Source organism: Helianthus annuus, chromosome 3 (assembly GCF_002127325.2).
Source record: "Helianthus annuus cultivar XRQ/B chromosome 3, HanXRQr2.0-SUNRISE, whole genome shotgun sequence".
Taxonomy (NCBI): domain Eukaryota; kingdom Viridiplantae; phylum Streptophyta; class Magnoliopsida; order Asterales; family Asteraceae; genus Helianthus; species Helianthus annuus.
This window is the reverse complement of record NC_035435.2, coordinates 164,985,313-165,006,823: the sequence shown is the minus strand read 5'-3', so window position 1 is coordinate 165,006,823 and position 21,511 is coordinate 164,985,313. Positions and strand designations below refer to the sequence as shown.

At 36.5% G+C, this 21,511-nt stretch overlaps 1 protein-coding gene across 1 annotated transcript; it reads right to left on the bottom strand.

Annotated features, from left to right (window-relative positions):
• Window positions 1-5,497, bottom strand: LOC110930517 (pyruvate kinase isozyme G, chloroplastic). Its single transcript, XM_022173832.2, has 12 exons — window positions 5,031-5,497; window positions 3,998-4,249; window positions 3,735-3,900; window positions 2,982-3,116; window positions 2,788-2,898; window positions 2,573-2,661; window positions 2,437-2,499; window positions 2,123-2,298; window positions 1,923-2,022; window positions 689-837; window positions 483-591; window positions 1-368 (listed from the first exon to the last, which is right to left on the bottom strand). The coding sequence occupies exons 1-12, from the start codon at window positions 5,268-5,270 to the stop codon at window positions 255-257; spliced, it is 1,704 nt and encodes a 567-aa protein (XP_022029524.1). The 5' UTR covers window positions 5,271-5,497; the 3' UTR covers window positions 1-254.
• Between the last annotated feature and the right edge of the window lie 16,014 nt (window positions 5,498-21,511).

Here is a 21,511-nt window from a genome sequence, read left to right as displayed (position 1 = left end):
TGATTGAACTGCATTATATATAACAAAAAAGACAGGATAAAGATCAACGTAGAAAATGACAACTGGTTGGTTTTCAACAAGTATAAACTCAAAAAGAAAAAAAAAAAAAAAAAAAACTATCTTGTCTTCTCTTTTGTTCTTTGATGGAGGCCAAAAACACTTTCTAACGAATAAATGTACAACAAAATCTAATATCCAGAAAGAAGAACTGAATAGTTATTGCAAGTTACTCTGGCCTTCAGAAAACTCGCGAGTCAACCTTGAACCATACGAACTTGTATGTGGTGAGTAGACTCTTGACGCCAAATTGGTTGGGCTCCGCTTTGAACAAGAGTAACATACTGCCCTTCCTTCACCAAACTCTTGTCCTGATAAATATATTAAAATTATATAAATGTGATCAACTAAGAACATGCTACCATTCTCTATATATAATACATATTACGAAATAACGTTTTTTCCCACTTTATGAACATACTAACCACTATAATGTTAAGAGCTCTAGAAAAGGTCTCCTCAGCATCATCAGAGAACTCCATGTATATTGGCATAACACCATGATAAAGCATCAATCTTTGTTGAACTCTTTTTCTGCAAAAAAAGCATCCGGTTATCATATTAAATCATCATTCATGAGGGTAAGAAACTAAGAATAGAGTGTGTAAGTAATTGTTTGTACAGTACTCACACATTTGTGAAGGCAAAGATGGTTGAAAACGGACGGTAATGGCTTAAAATTACAGCCATGGACCCAGTTCTTGTAAACACGATGATAGGAGTGTTGAGAGTGTTGGCTATTGTTGCAGCATGGTAGCCAAAAATCTCACCCATATGGCTCTGTAAAAGGTGCCAGATTAACCAACATGAAATATTTTTGTAGAAGCTATATATGTTTAAGAAATTATAAATCATGCATCAAAATAAGTGAGGTTGCAACATGTGCAGGGCGGTCAAAATAAGGTTAGGTTTTTGTTCATTTTTTTGAACTTTACAAAAATAAAACTCATGTGTTAAATATGACCCACAAAAAGTACATTTATTTACTACATCTTTAAGAGAAAGGTCGGTGGACCTCCCTATTAACCCTCAAACTTTTGACAACATTCAGTATAACTATTAACCCTCAAACTTTTGACAACATTCACTATTAACCCTCCAACTTTCGACAGCATTCACTATTAACCCTCAAACATTTGACATGAAACACTATTAACCCTCAACTTTAAGTAAGTTACACATTCACTTCTAACTTTTGGTAATTGACAACTTTGACCCTCCAACCTTTTCTACTTAATCACTTGACACCTCCTTTTGTTTAAACTACTTTTACGAACTTCTTCACATCTAACTTTTGGTAATTGACAATTTTGACCCTCCAACCTTTTCTACTTAATAACTTAACACCTCCTTTTGTTTAAATTACTTTTACAGCTTTACACCGCAACATGCGACACATTATTATACATTTTTTTTATCTATGCCTAACTTCATTAGTGTCTAAATTACTTTTAAGACTTCACACCGCAACGTCGGATACATACTCTTTTTTTATCTGTGTCTAATGACGTTAATTATACGAGCGTAACGTGTGAAACAAAGTAAAAAACGCGTAACGTCACGTGCGCGCACCACATGTTAATGTCATATCGTTACGCGTGTAACGAAGTCACAAACGCGACTTTGCCGCCGCAGCGCGCGGCACAGGTCAAAATTTTAGTGATTATTAATATAACAATGTTTTCTAATAAAGAGGTTTTTGTGCATACGTATACACTTTGGATGACTTTTGACCTGTTTGACCCCACGTTTCTTTTTTAGGTAAATCTTTTAAGTCATCCAATTTGATCCGTTAGAGATAAAACAAAACCCAAATTGTTGGTCGAACTTATAACCTCTAAGAAATTGCATCGATTAGCACACACCTTTTTAGCAGATTTCCGAGCAAGGGGAACCATGTTGATTGAACTTGATTCAGTCCTTAATGCCACAGTGTGCATTACTTTCACAGATTTCAGTGGAAACCTTTATATATCAACATGTAACCAGTAGTTAATGCAAATAATATGAATATAAAAATGATTAATAGAATAACTAACAACAATAAAATAATAACAATACTTACTTGCCATGGGCAGTTTCTCCAGAAAGCATGATAGCATCAGCACCTTGCCGTACGGCTATTGCAATGTCAGAAACTTCGGCTCTTGTTGGGGTCGGGTGATCAATCATGCTTTCTAGCATGTTTGTTGCTACTATAACTGGTTTCTGCAAGTTTTGGCACCTTCTTATGATATCTTCCTGATTAATCAATAGGCATTTACGATATTAATATTAATCCATATTTACAAGTTATAAAAAATTCCAAACGAAATATTAACAGTGTGCGCGATATGTTTAATAGAGTGGCCAAGCCTCGGATATTGAGATCAAATTTACCTGCAGTAAAGGAACTTCTTCAATTGGAAGCTCTGCACCAAGGTCACCACGTGCAACCATTGCCTTAAAAAAAATAAAGTTAATAGATGATGCTTATGAAGTTAATAAAATATGACGGTAGTCAATAAAAGCTAACCCCATCGGATGCAGCAAGTATAGAAGGAAGGTTAACTATTGAGTCTGCACTTTCAATTTTGACAATCACATGGATGTCAGCATTGCAGCCTACAGAAAAGATTAAGCTCACTCAACTATAAATAAATAAGAGAGATATAATACAAGAGAAGAAAAAAGACATGCAAAAAAATTACTACGATTAGTTATATCATGGTAAAATATAAAGAGCCTTACTTTTGAGAAAATCTTTCAGCTCACGAACCACTTCAGCATTCTTCACAAATGAAACAGCATAGAAATCAACCTGGTTATCTACTCCAAACTTTATATCTTCCCAGTCTTTATCTGTAAATTAAAATCAATTTAGATGCGACAAAAGAAAACGATAAAAAATCATGACATAATTGTAATATAAGATGCAAGTAAACCTGTTATTGAAGGCAAAGTGGCACTTTTCCCACGCACGTTAAGATGCCTCCTTGATTTCAGTTCTCCACCATCAATTACTTCACATTTTACTACATCTTTGGTCTTCGATTTAACACCCAATGACATCATTCCACCTACAAAAAAGGCAAAGTAAAATACATGTGAGCTAGGGATGTAATCGAACCGAGCCAGGTTGAGCTCGAGCTGAAACTTAAACAAGCCAGCTCGGCTCGTCGTTGTTAATTTTATCGAGCTGAAAAGTCGAAATCGAGCTCGGCTCGTAAAATGTTCGAGCCAGCTCGTTAGATATTTTTATTTTTAATTTTTTTTACATATACTGATACCATAAAGAACAAAAAAAAATTAAAAATTACACATATATATTATTTTCATTACTTAAATATTTTAAAGACCAAAAGACATATTAAAAGTATTACATGTATATTTTTTGTTTATTTTCTCATATTTTTATGTGTTAATGATTAATTAAACTTAAAATGTTAACACTTCAAACCCTCCCACGTAATTTTTATTTTAATACATTTAAACTTAATATTAATGTATATAAAATGAAATAATTCGAGCTGGCTAGCGAGCTCACGAGCCGAGCTAGGCCTAGCTCGAGCTCGGCTCGTTTACAAATCAAGCTGAGCCGGCTCGTTTACAACCGAGCTTTTTCTGAGCGAGCTTTTTGAATACCCCTAATGTGAGTTGATAATTGCAAAGGACAAGTGTGCTGAAGGAAGTCTTACCGTCAACCAATAGTATATCTCCAGGGTCGACATCGTTTATAAAATCATCGTAATTAACACTAACAGTGTCGTTTGTGCTGACTCCTCTTTTAATAGTGAAATTAAATTCTTGTCCTTCTTGAAGAAAAATTGGTTTAGGTACATCTCCACTTCTGACCTCAGGTCCCTGAAGCGTCACGATAAATATAATCAACCAATAGTGAGATTATTCTATATCACATGAAAGTATTAAATTAAAATGAACACCTAACACAAAGCCATACCTTGGTATCCAACATTATTGCTATAACTTTTTCATTAAATTGAGCATTGTATTCTTTGACAAGATTAATGGTTTCTTGATGTGATGCATGATCCCCATGTGACATATTTAGACGCGCCACATTCATCCCTGTTTCAGCCAACTTCCATATCATTTCACGTGAGCTTGTTGAAGGACCGATTGTGCACACGATCTTTGTTTTCCTTTGAGCATCTGGAGAAATTTGAGGTGGCCTTAAACTGCTATCACTAGACTGCAAAAGAAGAATCCATAACTAATTGTTAAACTAACCTTTCATCTCCTCTTTTACACATCATAATCCAGATATATAAACAGGTACTTATAGAATAATCACAACCTTATAAGACCCAACTAAAGTAAAAAAAAAAAAAAAATACATATTAAACATCTCACAATCATACACTAACATCATATACAACAATTGTTTCTGATTAACGCTCAACAGAAGTTTATCTTCCCAAGCACAACACGCTAATCTAGTACACAAACCAGAAGCCGGCTTTAATTATATATAATAAAACCTAATCTCACCTACCAGTACTAATGAAATCTTATGATCTCTTCATTACATTAGGTTAACATGTCAAAAATCATTAATATGTCTTTCTCTTACCTGCAACCTAAATCTGTACAATCATACCAATGACTGAATGAGTAAATTTATTCGTAATCAACTAACAAGCTCACTTAATCTTAATTTTCATCAATACAATAAGTTAACCAGTGTGCATCATAGCCTCCCAAACAATGACTGAATGAGTAATGTCTATTGCTGTAACAATAACACTATTGCAGTTTAACTAACCTTAATTTTATTATATATTCCTAATCAACTAACAATTCAATCAATCTTAATTTTCATCAAACAAAACTACAGTATTCCAATCCTCACAATAACTAAACCAGTGTACATCAAAAATTCCCAAACATATACACAAACTAAAAACCTAAAACACACTAACAATCATCAAACCAGTAACAACAAATAAAACAGTTGAAAACGATGACGTCACCAGAGAAACAGGACCATTGGGAGAAAACACCGGTTCATAACTCTGTCCAACGATCTTCATCGACTTAACCGCAACCGAACTAACGGATTTCCGAACACGTTGTTGCTGTGGATTCAAATTAACGAATTCGTGAACCGATTGCGACGATCCGTTGAGGCTTTTCGCGGACGAAAGGCGACGGTCGGCGTCCGGTTTCAGCGCCGGTGAGATTCCAGGAGTGCGTAAATTGATCGTCGCCATTGCAGGTTGTAACGGTTACGGGAGGGTGGAGGTTGATCGGAATGTGTGACGGAGAATGGTGGTGATTGGCGGTTTTGTTTGTTGTACTACAAGGGCTCAACGGCTGTGTCCACAGAATTGGACTTTGACTGGGCCCGGCCCTAATTTTCGGAACCTTGTGGTGGGTGAACTGTGAAGTTTCTAGTCTTGTACTGGATGCGAATAATTCGAATATGGTCCAAATGACTGATTTTTTTAGGGTTTTTTATTGAAAAAAAATAGAAAAATAAAATGTGTGGTACTTTTTATTTTGTTTTTTTGTTATAAATTTTAAGTGGATGAGCTAGTTTTTTAATTGGTAAACTAAGAAATGAAGATGTGGAGTAGGTATGGACTATGGTGGGTGATGAATTTGGATGTTTGTGTTAATTGTTTATAACAAGTCTATTTGTAAGAAAGTTAATGTGTGGTTTTAGTCTTTGTATAAGGCTTGTTTGGAAAACTTTGGTAAAGGCCATCTAGGGAGAAAAAATAATGTCTACAGAAAAAATGTTTATGTATAATTTAGTGGTACTTATATTCTACACTAGATTATTAGAGATTTAAGGGTATAAATTTATAAATTATTTAAATTTATATTCTCTTCAAAAATTTACATAAGTGATTTTTTTACCATAGATAACACAACAATTGGTCATGTTTAAAAACCGATTCTTTTAGAAACAAACCAACTTTACATAGAAATTGTTCTATACTTTTATTTATCGTCATGGCAAAACATAAGGCGAGAGGAAACTGCCTTCTTTTCAATTTAAATGGAATCCTCCTATTTGGCGGCATTAAACGAAATCTAGGGATAAACGTTCAAGTGTCAGTATTACTTTCAGATAATAGTGCCTCAATAACCTGATCACCCAGTGATAGGACCTGTAGTCGAGTTCCATTACATAAACCATTCTTTTGATCAATATTTCTTGATAACGTCACTGGAATATTGACCTTTGGTAATTATCAATGATTTGCAAGCCTAAAAATATAACTCCATTTCGGACATCCAGTGAGTATAGACATTCATCAAAATTATTATGAAAATATTCTATCCTTAAACCCATTTATTACACGAGTCTAATAACATTAAAAGTGTTTTCAAAGTACGGAATTAAACCGGTTTTCAAATATCGGATTAACCTATTTTTTACCATTTTTATAATTCATTTTAAAGAATAAGAAGATGTTGTCACATTAACATTATTTGAAATTGTTTATTACAAGTAGAGTTGTTACTAATAACTAACTATATATTTTAGATAAGTCAAAAGTAAATAATCATTATCTAAGTAAATAATAAAATATTTGTTAGTATTAAGTTGTTAAGGATTTTTTTTATTGTTTTGTATTAATTAATTAATAATAATAATAATAATAATAATAATAGTAATAGTAAATTGAATGAAATAATGCCATGTGGCATTAAGTAGGCACTTGTTTTAATATAAGAATGACATATGGCATTAATCATATTTTTTTATTAGTATTAGATTAGATATGTCCATGTCACATTGTAATATCATGAACGTTTTATTTATAGTTATAATAATAACAATAATAATAATAAGAGTAAATTGCCAAAATCGTCCCTGAGGTTTGGGCATATTTGTTATTTTCATCCAAAACAATTTTTTTTGTACAATATAGTCCTTCACGTTTGGGCCCACCCCCGGGCCAGCCCTGCCCTGATAACCGCTACTATCATGTTTGATATGGTGGGGAAACCTCATATAGTATGGCGACTCTCTAAAAGAGGTGGTTGTGCCACCTTAGGTAAATCATACAACGTTCGAATATACCATTATCATGTTTTGGGCGCATAAAATTCGAATAAAAGGAAAACTTTACACTTGATTGCGTAAGGAAAACTTTTGGGTGAGTAACCTCATGAGAAGTCTTGACCTGCCAAACACAAATATACGAGTTTGTGGGGTGGTAAAACGTACAATTATGGTTGGTACGACGATTGAATATTACAAAGAAAGTCACAAAAGAGATATGCATTCCCGCCATAGCCTAGCATAACTCATGCAACGAAAAAGCATCATTAATCTGAATAACATATATTGACACAGGGTATGTTTGGCATGAAGCTTTTAGGAGCTTCTAGCTTTAAGCTTTTTAGAAAAAACTCCTACTCAATAAAAAGTCTTATTTGGTTGAAGGAGTTTTAAGCTTTTATGTTAGGAGCTTGAAGCTTTTGGTTGAACGCTACTACTAGTAGCGTTTAGAAGGAGCTACAAGCTTTTAGGGAAAAAAATGACTATTTTAACCTCTAAAAATAAGGAACTTTTTAATGCACCAACTTTCTAAATTTTTAGTTATGTCTATTTTGGTCATTTTATACATTTTATTAAAAGCTTCAGCTACTCTACCAAACACCAAATATATCTAAAAAACTACAGCTACCAGCTTCCAGCCACCAGCTACCAGATTCCAGCTTTCAGCTACCAGCCACTAGCTACTTTTGCCAAACATACCCACAATCTCATTTCAAAGTTATATCCACCTATGCTTCACTTTCCTAGACAATAAATCTTTAGTTCATATATTTTACTTAGGTATTCATTTACGTATACATTTATGTAATCTTTTCATTTAGTCATTTGTACCCCATATATTGAGATATCCACTAATTGATGGATCGTCAAGCATTGGCGAAGCTTGACTCTCCGTTTTATTTCCCGAAACCGGGGGGGGCGAAAACGTATATACCTAAAAAATTCTATACGAATTTACTGTTCATCACACTACGCATCGAAAAGTTCAGGGGGACGGACGCCCCCTCCCGCCCCAAGTAAGATGTGCCCCTGTCGTCAGGTACTCAATCATAATATCGTATCAGAACTCCAAGTGTTATTTTAACGAAAGGCGGTAATTTCTTTGTGCAAGGCGTCCATCCACTTGGGATGTTTGGCGGTGGTCTTTAAACACGATAGTCAACATATGGCTACTATATCTTTTTGGGAGGTAATCTTGTTTTGTGGAGGGCCAAGAAACAACCTACAGTCTCTTGTTCTAGTTGTGAGTTTGATTATCGTGTCATAGCCAACATTGCAACAGAGATCATTGGGATCACACACTTGTGTAAACTTCATGTCTCACGCCTGGATCATCCCATTATTCTATGTGTTAATCGTAGTGCCGTATTTCTTACTCAAAACCTTGTCTCACACAAACGTGCAAAACACAATGATCTCAACTATCACTTTGTTCGGAACTTGTTACATTAGGGAAACTTCACACCAACTTTGTACCAACAAAGCTCCAATAGCAAACATCTTCAATAAGAGTCTACCTCACTCGCAGTTCGACTTTTGTCACACCCCGATTTCCACGTGTCTCACCGGTGGGCCCGGTGGGGGATTATCGTGACGTAGTTGGCAACAATATAGTCAAACCACACAATTATATGAATGCACAGCGGAAGCATAAAGATAATTATATTTCAACATTATTTGTAATATCAAAGTATCACCATTGTTGAAATAAAATCCATAGGGGATCAGTATAATAATAAAAGTATTGTTCAACAGACAAGGCATCCTTAAGCTTGCGAGACTCTTTAAGATGCTAAGGAGATATAGCCAGCCAATTACGTTTAGTACCTGCATTTAATCTTTTTGGGAAAAATACGTCAGTTTACACTGGTAAATACATTCAACCGACACTTTTGAAAAATGTTTATTAAAATTGATTTGAATGCACAAGGCACAAACTCTTTTATAACTTGGGATAATTTATAACTAAATCTTGTAAAGAATTACATGTTTACTATGCGTTCGGTCGCCCGGGTCGTGCCGGGTTAAAGTTTAATAGACACACCACATAGCATAAAACCGTGGCGGGAAACCAACGGTTATACCTTTATAGTCATGGACATAATGCCGGGTGTACGCCTACACCCGGATGTCAGGGCCGTGGCCATTTCGTAAAATGTTGCCAAGGATATCCGGGACATGGTCATTAAGCCCCCAAAGGCGTAAAGCCAACAAAACAAATTTTTAAACGGGTCACATTGATAATACCCAACTACTAATGAGTTGGGGTCAATTGCCCGACCAAGCGGTATTTTAAATACCGTAACCCAAGCCCGTATAACGGAAAATAAGTTAAAAGTATTTACCTTTGCAAGTATAAATCCTTAATTGAATAAGTCACAGATAGCTTTTACTGCTCTCCTATTCTGGAACGAAGGTTTAAAAATAACCTATTAGAATCCAAACGGGTCTTTAAATTAGTCGTAGCTTAGACCGGTCAGTTTCAACGGATAGATACGGTTTAATCGCGTGAAAGGCGAAAACCGTGAATGGAATGTGATTTGGACCCAACAAGTTTGAAGACTTGTTTTATATGGGTATACTAACCACACTCTGGATTTTGGGGTCAAAACAATATGGTTTGGCCCGTATCGGCTAATTTATGTAAACTAGTTACATAAGCCGAACCGTGCGCGCAAAAGGCGCAACGGGTAACCGTAAGAGTCCTACACTGGTTTCCTAAGTCAATATGCTTTAAAGAGGTTGTGGTATCAGTAGGATACCTTCCATAATGCCCGTAACGAGTTTAAGTTCGTTTTATGCCCCGTAGGGGTATTTCGGTCTTTTTAAAGATTATAAAAGAGGTTTCTGAGTTCTACATGAAATCTGAGTTTCCCGAACAGTTTATAAAGTCCAAAATACTTTATTTATTATTTAAAATCAGTAGCAACTGGAATCGGGTCAAAAGACCTTGTAGAACTCAAGTTATGGCCGAAAAGGGTATATTCGGTATTTACCGAACCGTTGCCATAACCGCAGGTTATGAGCAGGTTAAAAATCTTTAAAAATCCCAAAATATTATTTTACATCAGTATGTAAAAGGTTTGGTGTCGAAATCCGGGTTTTGATAGGCGTTATGCTAATTGCGCTGCTAAATTACTAAGGTTTCCGTAATTTGCGCTATTTAGCATAACTCCTATTCTGGACCTCGGATTGACGTGAAATTTTAGGGACATGCTTAGAAATCAGTAACCAAGGTTATGATCCGTTCACGTGTCCGAAATTCTCGTTTTAAATTAAAAAGGGCGTTACGGTCAACTTTTAAGCATTTAACGGAAAGGTGTAAAAGACTCGGACAAACAACGAACCGGTCACAGAGGGTTATACCATCATGTAACCTGGTCCTAAGAGATTCCTAAGGCATATCTATATCATACTTTAACGGGTCAGAACTGAAGTAAAAGCAAAAGTCAAAGCTTTGCGACTTTCGGCTCCGAACCGGGTCAAAACAATAAATGGTCGGATCAAACAAGCTTAGACTAGTTAATATACTTATTATCATGTTTTATAAGTGTTTAAACACGTTACATATCGTCTACATTACAGATTATGCATGAAATCGCAAAATGGCATTTCTGTTGACTTTTTCTAAGCACGTTTGACTCGACATTCGGACTAGTTAGAGTGGGAATCAGAGGGTGCCCTTTTAGGGGTTTAATGCCCACATGATTACCATCATATAACTATCTTTGATTCGACAAACCACTGGACCATTTGTGATTTATCGCAAAGTCAATCGTTAATTACGACGGATTGACTTTCAAGCTAAAACTATGGAAAAACGAAACCACAAAGGGTTAGGCAACTTACAGAAGCTTGGTGCACGACTAAGGATGATAGAAGAATGCTTGAAAGCTCCAGAGATGATCAAGAGAGCAGGTTTGAGGTGTGTTTCACTTATGTGCAATGTAGTGCCTTTTATAGTGAAAGATTGGGCTCAAGATCATTACAACTCACCCTACATTGGATCATGGATGATCAGCAGGTGGCCCTGGGTGCTAGGGGGCAAGTAGAGGGCGCCCATGCTTCAATAAATGCTTAAATGATCGTTCACAAGCTCAAACATTGAATATGTTCAAAGTTTCTGCATCTGGGACTCGTACGCGGCCCGCATTAGGATTTTGGTCACTTGGACGCGGGCCGCCTGGATCTTCATGTCAGTAAACGAATCAACAGGTGGCTCGCGGCCCGCATTAGCTTGCTTATTTCATCAACGCGGCACGCCTGAGGTCTGATTTCCAAGATTTTCAAATCTTTTGTAATCATTAACCTGACCTTTCGGTTTCGAAGGGGTAACTTTGCGATTTGGCCCTCGATTATTTACAATTAAGGGCCTCGTGACTTTTACCCGCATTGTTAAGTCCCCGGTTAGTTTAATTACTATCCGAAAAGCCTTAACTTTTATTGTTGACGCTTTTAACCCCTCGCATACGAATTTGATCATAACTTTCTCGTTTTAAAACGGAACTTCGCGAAATTTATATCGTATATTCTAGTGAGCGTATTTTACTGTTACAAAGCCTCAGGTTTGTCAAAGGGTCACTCAGAGGTATAAATTAAAAATGTTGACACGATTGACCTCTGTAGCTTGTAACCTCTCACTTTCTCCCGCGTTTCGCTCCGTACGATCCATGATTTATTCGTTTGAAGGTACGAGCATCATTTAGGGTTACTATACAGTATATTTACCCTTTGCTGACGTTTATAACCCTCGAATTTACATACTTTCAAGGTTTGTCAACTTAGTCCTTTATTTAATATTTAATGCCACGTGTAAACTCATGACACGTGTTAACACATTATTGGACACAAAATTTCGAGGTGTTACATCCTCACCCCCTTAAAATAAATCTTGACCCGAGATTTACTGAAATAAATAAGGGTATTTTTCTTTCATCGTGGCTTCAACCTCCCACGTGAATTCGGGACCTCTACGCGCATCCCATTTGACCTTAACAATAGGTACATGCTTCCTTCGAAGCTTCTTCACCTGTCGATTTTCAATCGTCAAAGGTTTTTCCACAAATTTCAAGCTCTCATCTATATGCACATCTGTATGTGGTATTACCCGTGATTCATCAGCGAAGCACTTCTTTAGATTGCAGATGTGGAACACATTGTGAATTCCATTGAGCTCCTCCGGTAAGTTTAACTTGTAGGCAACTGACCCGACACGTTCGATAACCTCGTAAGGTCCTATGTATCTCGGGCTTAGTTTGCCTTTCTTACCGAAACGCATCACCCCCTTCCAGGGTGATATTTTAAGTAACACTTTTTCACCTACTTCGAAGTGAAAATCTTTACGCTTTAGATCCGCGTAACTCTTCTGCCTATCTCGGGCAGCCTTGAGACGGTCTCGAATCTGGACAATCTTGTCCGTCGTTTCGAAGATTATCTCTGGTCCTAATAATTGGACATCTCCAACTTCCTCCCAACAAACAGGCGATCTACACTTTCTACCGTATAATGCCTCAAAGGGCGCAGCCTTAATGCTGGTATGGTAGCTATTGTTGTAGGAGAATTCGATTAATGGTAGGTTCTTATCCCAACTACCACCCAAATCGATAGCACATGCACGTAGCATGTCTTCCAACGTTTGAATAGTACGCTCACTTTGACCGTCTGTCTGAGGATGGTAAGCCGTACTAAAATTCAAACGTGTGCCCAAAGATTGCTGGAAGCTTTTCCAGAAATGAGACGTGTATCTAGTATCTCGGTCAGAGATAATAGACACAGGTATGCCATGTAAGGCTACAATCTTGTCAACGTATAACTGGGCTAACATGTCGGAGCTATAAGTCTCCTTGATGGGTAAGAAATGTGCTGACTTAGTCAGTTGATCAACTATAACCCATATTGTATCATTTCCTTTTCTCGTCTTGGGTAACTTGGTAATAAAATCCATAGTTACACATTCCCACTTCCATTCAGGAAGTTCAGGCTGTTGTAGCAAGTCTGACGGCTTTTGATGCTCAGCTTTGACTTGCGCACAAGTCAAGCATTTGGCTACATAAGCGGCTACAGACTTTTTCAAGCCTATCCACCAATAATTTGCCTTTAGTTCCTGATACATTTTATCTGCTCCAGGATGGACAGAATATTTGGAACTATGGGCTTCCTGGAGGATAACATCTCGTAGTCCTCCATAAATAGGAACCCATATTCGTCCATTTAATCGTAAAATTCCGTCCTTGCTAAGAGTTAACTGCTCCTTAGTTACTCCTAACTTTTCTTTAGGATAGTTAGCTTCCAACACAGCTTCTCTCTGTGCAGCTAACAGCCTTTCAATCAAATTATTCTTCACTTCAATGCTCTTGGCATTGATTCAGATGGGTTTCACCCTTTCCTTTCTACTTAAGGCATCAGCGACTACATTCGCCTTGCCGGGATGATATCTGATTTCACAATCATAATCATTTAGTGTCTCCATCCAACGGCGTTGCCTCATGTTTAATTCCTTCTGATTAAACAGATGTTGAAGGCTCTTGTGATCCGAATAGATCACAAACTTGATACCATACAGATAATACCTCCACAGTTTTAGTGCGAACACAACGGCACCCAACTCCAAGTCATGGGTGGTGTAATTCTTTTCATGCACCTTTAACTGTCTCGAAGCATAGGCAATAACCTTGCCTTTCTGCATGAGCACACATCCCATGCCAGTGTGTGATGCGTCGCAGTTGTTAGGACCGGTTTGACTCCGAAACGATTGCGTATGACACGTTCGACGTGCGGAAACCGTGAACGTGAATAACCGAAACACACAAGACGTACTATTAACGTGATTCTTTGATAGATCTGAAAAGATACAAGAACCGTGAATCACCTTTTGCCTTTCTCTCTCTACTTTCTCTCTCTAGCTTCTCTCTCTAACCTCTAAGCTCCAAAGATCAAAATGGCAAAAGTTTCTAACTAAAAGCCTAAGGCTTCTATTTATAGGCCAAAGGTGATAAGGAATCTTTCCTTATTTACAATAATGCCACCTTGCCTTTAGTAACAAGATATTACATTGTAAACACTATAGTTCTTCTGTTTCAGCTACGAACTGAGATGACGGAGGCGATAGACATTAATGTACCAACAGACTCCCCCTTGGATATTGCCGTAGTCAATCTCAAATCTTCAGACTCGTAGCTTCTTTTCTTTCTCTCTCTTTAGCTTGAATAGAATCCCGGTGGATCTGTCTTCAGCTTCAGCTCCCCCTTTCGGTAAACTCTTCAGGCTCCCCCTTTCGACAAGCTTCCGTGCTTTGGGATCGACACCTGGCTTTCCAGATACAAGCTCTTTCAGGAACGATACCTGGCTCCTTACACGCTTCCGTTGGAATTGAGCTTGTCTTCAGACTCCCCCTCAGACTCGGCTGTCAGGATCGTAGTCTGGAATAACATCTGCAACACTCATACGTCTATAAGTGACAGTGTTTTGAAATTGTCCAGAAATCGTAATCTGGCTCTTTAAACTTTCTAAATCACGATTCTGGCTTTAAGATATAATAATATGAAAATATCCAGGATTATCTTGACTCTCTCTCCCCCTATCAAAATACTTCAAAGATTTGACAGCGTTAAAGAATCCAAATCGAAAAACTGACTCTTTTAAGATTTTAACAATATGAGCTTTCAAATCTTTCACGATTGATCATCCAAGTCCAAATTAATGACCTTGGAGATATCACAAACTGTTTTTGAATTTTGATTTTAATCTATAAAAACTTCAAGTTTCAAATTAATGAACTTGATTTATTTCCAGAAACACGATTAGCATACTTAGATTTTGAAACACAACATTCAGACATCGGTTGTCGAAAATAAAACGGAAATCAAAATCTTTTTGTATTTTTCTGAAAATATAAAGCAGTAAAGACATATGTACAAACATATTTACAGACAATATTTTTGTTTGAGATCATGTAAGAGGATCATATCAGTTTTTTTTTTTTTAAACAAATCACTAGCACCGTTAAGCTTTAATCATTTTAAGTTCTAAACGATTCACCTCGATTAACGATATAGTTGTCCTCTTAAATTTTCACACAATTTTCAATCTATTCAGGATATGCTTTAGATGTTTTAGGAACTTAGCTCGATTTATGTGTCCCACCTCTTGAATATACTCCCGTATCCAGAATCTCAATATTCAGTCTTACAGGCAAAAGTACTACAATGATGTCTGTACATAAATTAGGGGTTTAATGCGAGAATTGAGGGATCTCAGGTCAGAACTTCCGTTCAGCAGAGAGATATCAATTTCGACTTTGCGGTGTGTCCCCTTTAGAGAATCTTTTAGCTACAACAGATGATTATCAATTTTATTGTCTAATCACTGAGGGCTAGAATGCTATGTTTCAAGCATTTACTGCAAAGCATTATCCAAGGACTAGGTCAGAACTACCGTTCAGCAGAAGTCCCGGAATAATACCCCAGACATCATAGAGTATTAATACCTAGTATATCAGAATACGAGACCTTTCAAACGAGATTTCAGGGGTTACCTATATATCCAAGTAGTGTTCCCCACAAATTTCGCAAGTTTGAAATTTTAGGTTTATATCCCGAATAAATCTACTAAATGTACGAAAACCTATCGTCACATCATCAGTGAGACCATTTATCACATTTGACATTACATTTCTTTAGCGTGCTGTGATAGTCCACTGATGTACTATCATTTCCTCTTTTATCAACAAAAACTCAAATTTTTGAATTTTATCATGTTTTTGGCTTTTTCAAATTTTCTAATGTTTTTGGATTTTCTGACAATAATATCTCTTACTCCCCCTAAAATTCAAAACCATTTAAAGAAAATTTGACAACCTGATACTGATAGCTTTGTCTCGCCATCCATTTTCTGCTTCTCATACACTGATTTACAGAAAACATATTGTACCCCCATGATTTACAACACATTGATCTTTTACAGTTTGAAAACCGTTTTTCAATCTTGTGAAATTAATCATGTTTGTTCAGCCGTGAGGGTTTCGGCGTATTCAATCAGAACATCCCCTGATAACAAACTATTTTCTCATTATGATTTCAAAACACTTAAGTTTGTTTTAATCAAAATGGTTTTTCCGGAAAATAAGTTTTGTTTAATTCACACACGGGGTTTATTCATCACCTTGTTCTTTCATCAACTAATTCGAAAGTTAAATCAAGTACAATTTAATGTCCTTGATAAAACATTTCTCAAGAAAGATGCCGATTCCTACTCCTCAATTACCAACCTGGGAGTTCCGGCAAATTCAAGTAACATATTTTTGAATTTTTGCATTTTTGACAAATTTAAAAACAAACATATTTTTGATTTTCAAATTTTTGACAAAATGAAAACATATTTTTGGTTTTTTTTTTTAAATTTTCAATTTTTAGAGTTTTTGAAAATATTGTTTATTTATGTACAGAAATCAAACAAACTCCCTGTTTAACCGTTGCAGGGATCAGCAGCCTCCGGTGCCAGGCTGCTTCGTTTCTCCTTTGGTTGACATTCAGTTTTCTTCAGAAACACCTGCACATTCAAATTTTATCAAATACGACCCAATAATTTTTTATTAAAGAAGGATGCCGATTCATGCTTCGCGATAAAGGAAGCTCCGGCAAATCAAATTGTTCAATCAAACATTGTATCCACCCAAGCCTCATCAGCCTTGGGTGTAACCTTGACTCTAGCAATCTGAATTTTAAAGTTTTCAGCCTTAAGTGGTGGAAAATTTGCATCATAATCAATCGAAATTGACTCCTCAGCCTTTTTCACCTCATAAGTTGAACTTTCTGTATCTGTTTTCGATTTCCAGATTTGTTTTTGTTTCTCATTTTTAACCAAATCAACATGTTTCTTAACACTCCATGTTTGACCTTTTGGAGTCCCACGTTTGTAAAAATGTGACTCTTTTTGAACATTTGGACTCTGAACAACATCTTTTGGTTTCCAAAATTGGTTTGGTTTTGTTGCATCAACAGTTGTTTTCCAACTTTGTGTTGTTCTAAGTTCGAGTGTCACTGGTTTCCAAGTTTGTTGTGAGTCAGCCTTTGACAATTTCGGTTTCCAAGTTTGCTTTGATTCAAACTTGGTCGACTTTTGATTCACAACTTCATATTTCTGTTTTTGAACATAAACAGACTTCTTTTCCATCTTAACACCAACAGGTTTCAGATTTGGACATTTGCGAGCAAGATGTCCTGTTTGATCACATTTAAAGCATGTTCTCTTTGAAACATCTTTGACCTGTTGTTGTTGCTTTTTCTGGGCCTGAAACTCTTCATTTGACTGTTGTCTAAATTTGAGTTCTTTCTCTTCTTCTGAACTTGTTCCGTGAACGAAGTTCATTTTTGCCTGAAAATTCGGAGTTTTATTTTTATTCCAATTTTGTTTCTTCTTATAACCCAACCCAGCCTTCATGTTTTTCTTCTTGTAACCAGGTTTGTTATAAAAAGTTTTGTGACCTTTACCAGCAAATTTTGGAATTTCAGATTTTTCAATCTCAACCATCTTGAAAACTTTGTCAATCTTTTCTGAAATCACATTCTGAATCGGGAATACAACGTCTAAGAATAATTTGTCCGATCCAATCATGGTATAAACCAATCCCTTTGAATCATCATTCAAACTTTTCTCAGATTTTGTGTTCTTCAGATATGCATCATGAAGATTTCCTTCATCTTCATCATGTGATTCAGATTTACCTGTATGAACCGATTCTTCGTTCAAGACACTTTCAACGACTTTACCTACCACCTCTGAATCATGAATATCATCAGATTTGGAATAGGTTATGTCAATGTTGTCTGGCAATTTGTCTACCATGTTAAAAGCTTTTTCGACCTTTTCCTCATCATAGAATGCAAACTTTTCCGGTGGTGGAACTTGATGAAACTCTGAGCCAATGCCTTTCTTGTTCTGCTCAGACTCACCATCACCCGGTTTTATATTGAAAATTTGTTCAAGCACATATGACGACACATGGTAACTTTTTAACTTGTTGTTTTCCTGTTCTAAATCAACAATCTGTTGCTTTAGCTTAGCAACATCCTCAATATAGGAATTAACAACATCTTGTTTTATAGCATACATTCGTTTTAGCTCTTTTGTTGTTTCAGACATATAATTCATTCTTGATTGAGCATATTTCATTTCATCTTTCACTTTTTCATATGACTCTTTTATAACCTCATATGATAATTTCATTGAATCATATTCCTTTTTCATTTCTTGACAAGCAATTTCTTTTTGTTCACATTCATTTGTTATTTTCAAAACGTTTTCTTTCAAAACTTTATTTTCTTTTTCCAATTTGTTACATCTTTCAGAAAGTTTTTCATCATTTTCTTTAAAAACCTTTTCTTTTTCTAACATTTCTTTGCATTTATTTTTGAAAATGTTTTCGATTTTTGTGAATTCAAGTTCTTTTGTTCTGAATTGCTCATCTTTTTCAGTACAAGCTCTGCACTGTTCCATGCATTTCTTGCACTGTTCAGCTGGTTTTAAGAATTCAAAATCAGAATGTACCTCAGTGTTTGGCACTTCGGTGTTTTCAGCTTCCTCTGGCTGCTTCATCTCAGCATCATTCAGCTTTTGTTCAACACTGACTTCTTCGCCAACATCACCAGCATCTGACTTGACATCCTTCATTTCTTCTTCTTCAATTTGCTGTTCTTCAACTTCTTTCACAGCTTCAACTTTTACAGCTTCTGTTTCGACTTCTTCAGCAACCTTCTTCAGATTAACTACCATCTCTTCAACACTCTTCTTCATTTTCTCTTCATCCCTTTTTCTCAAGCATGACAGCATAGCATATCGGATATCTTTCTCGTATTGTTTAACATATGCATCATCTTTCGTCACTCTTCTGTAATATTCAGCTCTCAACGGGACAGCAAGAAGAACATCATCAAAGATTATATCTTTCTTTGGAACAACTGGTTCTCCTTCTCTGTTGTAATAACACTCTCTCTTCTTGTCCCATCGTTTGTTGCTGACAGCATTCTCATATTCTTCCTGCATCTCATCCATTCTTCTATAAACCACATCTCTTTCTTTATGTGTTTTCTCACTCAAGATCTCTTCTCGAGTTTTCTCTTTGTTCTCAAACTTTTCTTCATGGTTTTTAGCAGGTTCTTTTTCTTCTTTAATTTCAGCAACATTCGCAAACTTTCTTGGTGCTGTCGTAGTTTTCCCATGAGCTGTTTTGCGAACAATATCATTTCGATCTTCTTCTGGACAAATTTGAGACCAATCATATCCTTCATCAGGATATATGACAGGACAAGCTCTTGAAGCTGTTTTTGGTCTATCTTCAATCAACTTTGGCTCTTCTCTGCTTCGATGGTATATCGCCTTTTGATAATAATCATCGTTGAAAGGACGTTCATTTCTTTCAGCAACTTCTGCATTCTTACACTCTCTTTTGAAATGACCCTTTTGCTTGCATTTGAAACAGGTCACTTTTGACTTGTCAAAACCGAGCTTTGTTGATGGACCACCAAGAGATTGTTTCCCAGTAATTTCCATGTATCTTTGAGCTCTCCGAATGCAGCTTGCTAAACACCAACGAATATCAATAAGTTCCATCTCCTCTGGATCAATCTGGTCGTAGTCTTCTTTCGTCAGTTCAGAATTACCGATTTTTCCAGCTACCAGACCTTCATATGATTCCAGGACAGATGCAAGAAAGCTCATTTGCTGCTTCGCTGCATTGATACTCATTGCTGGAGAATTCTTCAGTTTAAGAGCAATGTTGCACAAAATTTCATCTGTGTCTTCAGAATTTGTTTTTGAAGATGAATGATATCCAGACTGATGACTTGTTGACGTTGTTTGAGATTCATTCATCTTTTCACCAATGAATGCTGTCTTTGGTGAACCAACGCCTTTCTCTGAAAGTACACTACTTTTGTAATACAAGCCAACATTCTGTTGACGTGAAGACTCTGTCATCTTGCTTTGTTTCTGCAGCTCTAGATCATGACTCTCAATCTTTTCAAATAATGTATCAAGAGAAATTGTATCATATGAATCATCATTTTTCAAAATAAACACAAACGTTTGCCACTGATCAACTCGTGGTAACGCTTCAATCACTTTATCGATGATTTCTTCTCTTGTTTTAGCAATTTCAAATCTTTCGAGTTCGATTTTTAGGTGACAAAATCTTTCTATCATTTGTCTCACCGATTCTCCTTTTAAACTATCAAAAAGATCAAATTCCTTTTTAATTAGCGCGATTTTGTTCTTTTTAATTTGTTTGCCACCCTCAGCTTTAATACGTAGAGCTTCCCAAACCGATTTGGATGTCCCGCTATGATTTAATAATGCAAATATATCGTTTCTAATTGCTGACTGTATCAATGCGATCATCCTTTGTTCGGCGGCAAATTCTGCTCTGTCGTCTCTAGAGAATTTTTTGAACTGTAAATCTTCACCTTTGTCATCTTTTGGCTTTTCGTATCCGTACTCAAGACAAAACCAACTTTCATGTGCATACGCTTTTGCCCAATTAATAAATCTTTCTTTCCACCAAGTGTAATCTTCAATGCTTTCAAGCGTTGGTGGTTTAGAATGCGTTCCGTAAAAGTTATCATGCTTGATGTTCTCATTGATTGCCTTTGTGATGGTTTTTGGTGTAACAGTTGTAACTTCGGATGATTCAGATGTGAATGCGTTGAAAAACGTGTTATAAAATTCTTCATCCATGATGTTTTTTTTCTTTGAATTACCTCGAATCACCTGAATGAATTTTGTAAACAACCGATTAGTTCAAAGACTTTTAACAAACTTAATTTTGAAAGTTAATTGATTTGATATGATTAAAAATTTTTATGATGCAAATCAATTCTAAAATATTTATTCAATTTGATTTTTGTCAACCGAATGGATGGGGATGGTTACTAGCCGATCGAGTAGTAATGGATGCTAGCCGATCGGTTAGGAGGTAGTGCTAGCCGATCGAATGGGAGGTGGTGCTAGCCGATCGAGTAGAGGGGTTATCCTAGTCGTTCGGCTAGGAATGTTGTGCTGTTCGATCGAACAGAGTCAAAAAGTCAATGGCTTTTAATGAATGCTGCTGTTCGAACGACTTGGAGGTGCTAGCCGTTCGGCTAGAAATGCTACACCTGCTGCTGTTCGATCGAACAGGAGATGCTAGCCGTTCGATTAGGCCAACCGATCGAACAGCTGTTCGATTCAAAGGTATGCTTATTCTGTTCGTTCGGCTGAGTGTAGTTGCTGTTCGAGTGATAATTTCCTGTTCGAACCAATTTAAACCAGCTGTTCGATTGAATGACTTTCTAGCCGATCGAACAGCTGTTCGATTGAAGTGCACTAATATGCTGTTCGATCAAGAGTTTCTAGCCGATCGAACAGCTGTTCGATTGAAGTGAACTAATAAGCTGTTCGATC

Bases quoted from the DNA above. Each gene is read 5' to 3' on its own strand.
- LOC110930517 (XM_022173832.2), bottom strand. From the start codon at position 5,270: ATGGCGACGATCAATTTACGCACTCCTGGAATCTCACCGGCGCTGAAA. The intron at 2,023-2,122 runs GTAAGTATTGTT...TGATATATAAAG, and splicing joins GGAGAAACTGCCCATGGCAA to GTTTCCACTGAAATCTGTGA. The intron at 592-688 runs GTGAGTACTGTA...CTTTTTTTGCAG, and splicing joins ATCTTTGCCTTCACAAATGT to AAAAAGAGTTCAACAAAGAT.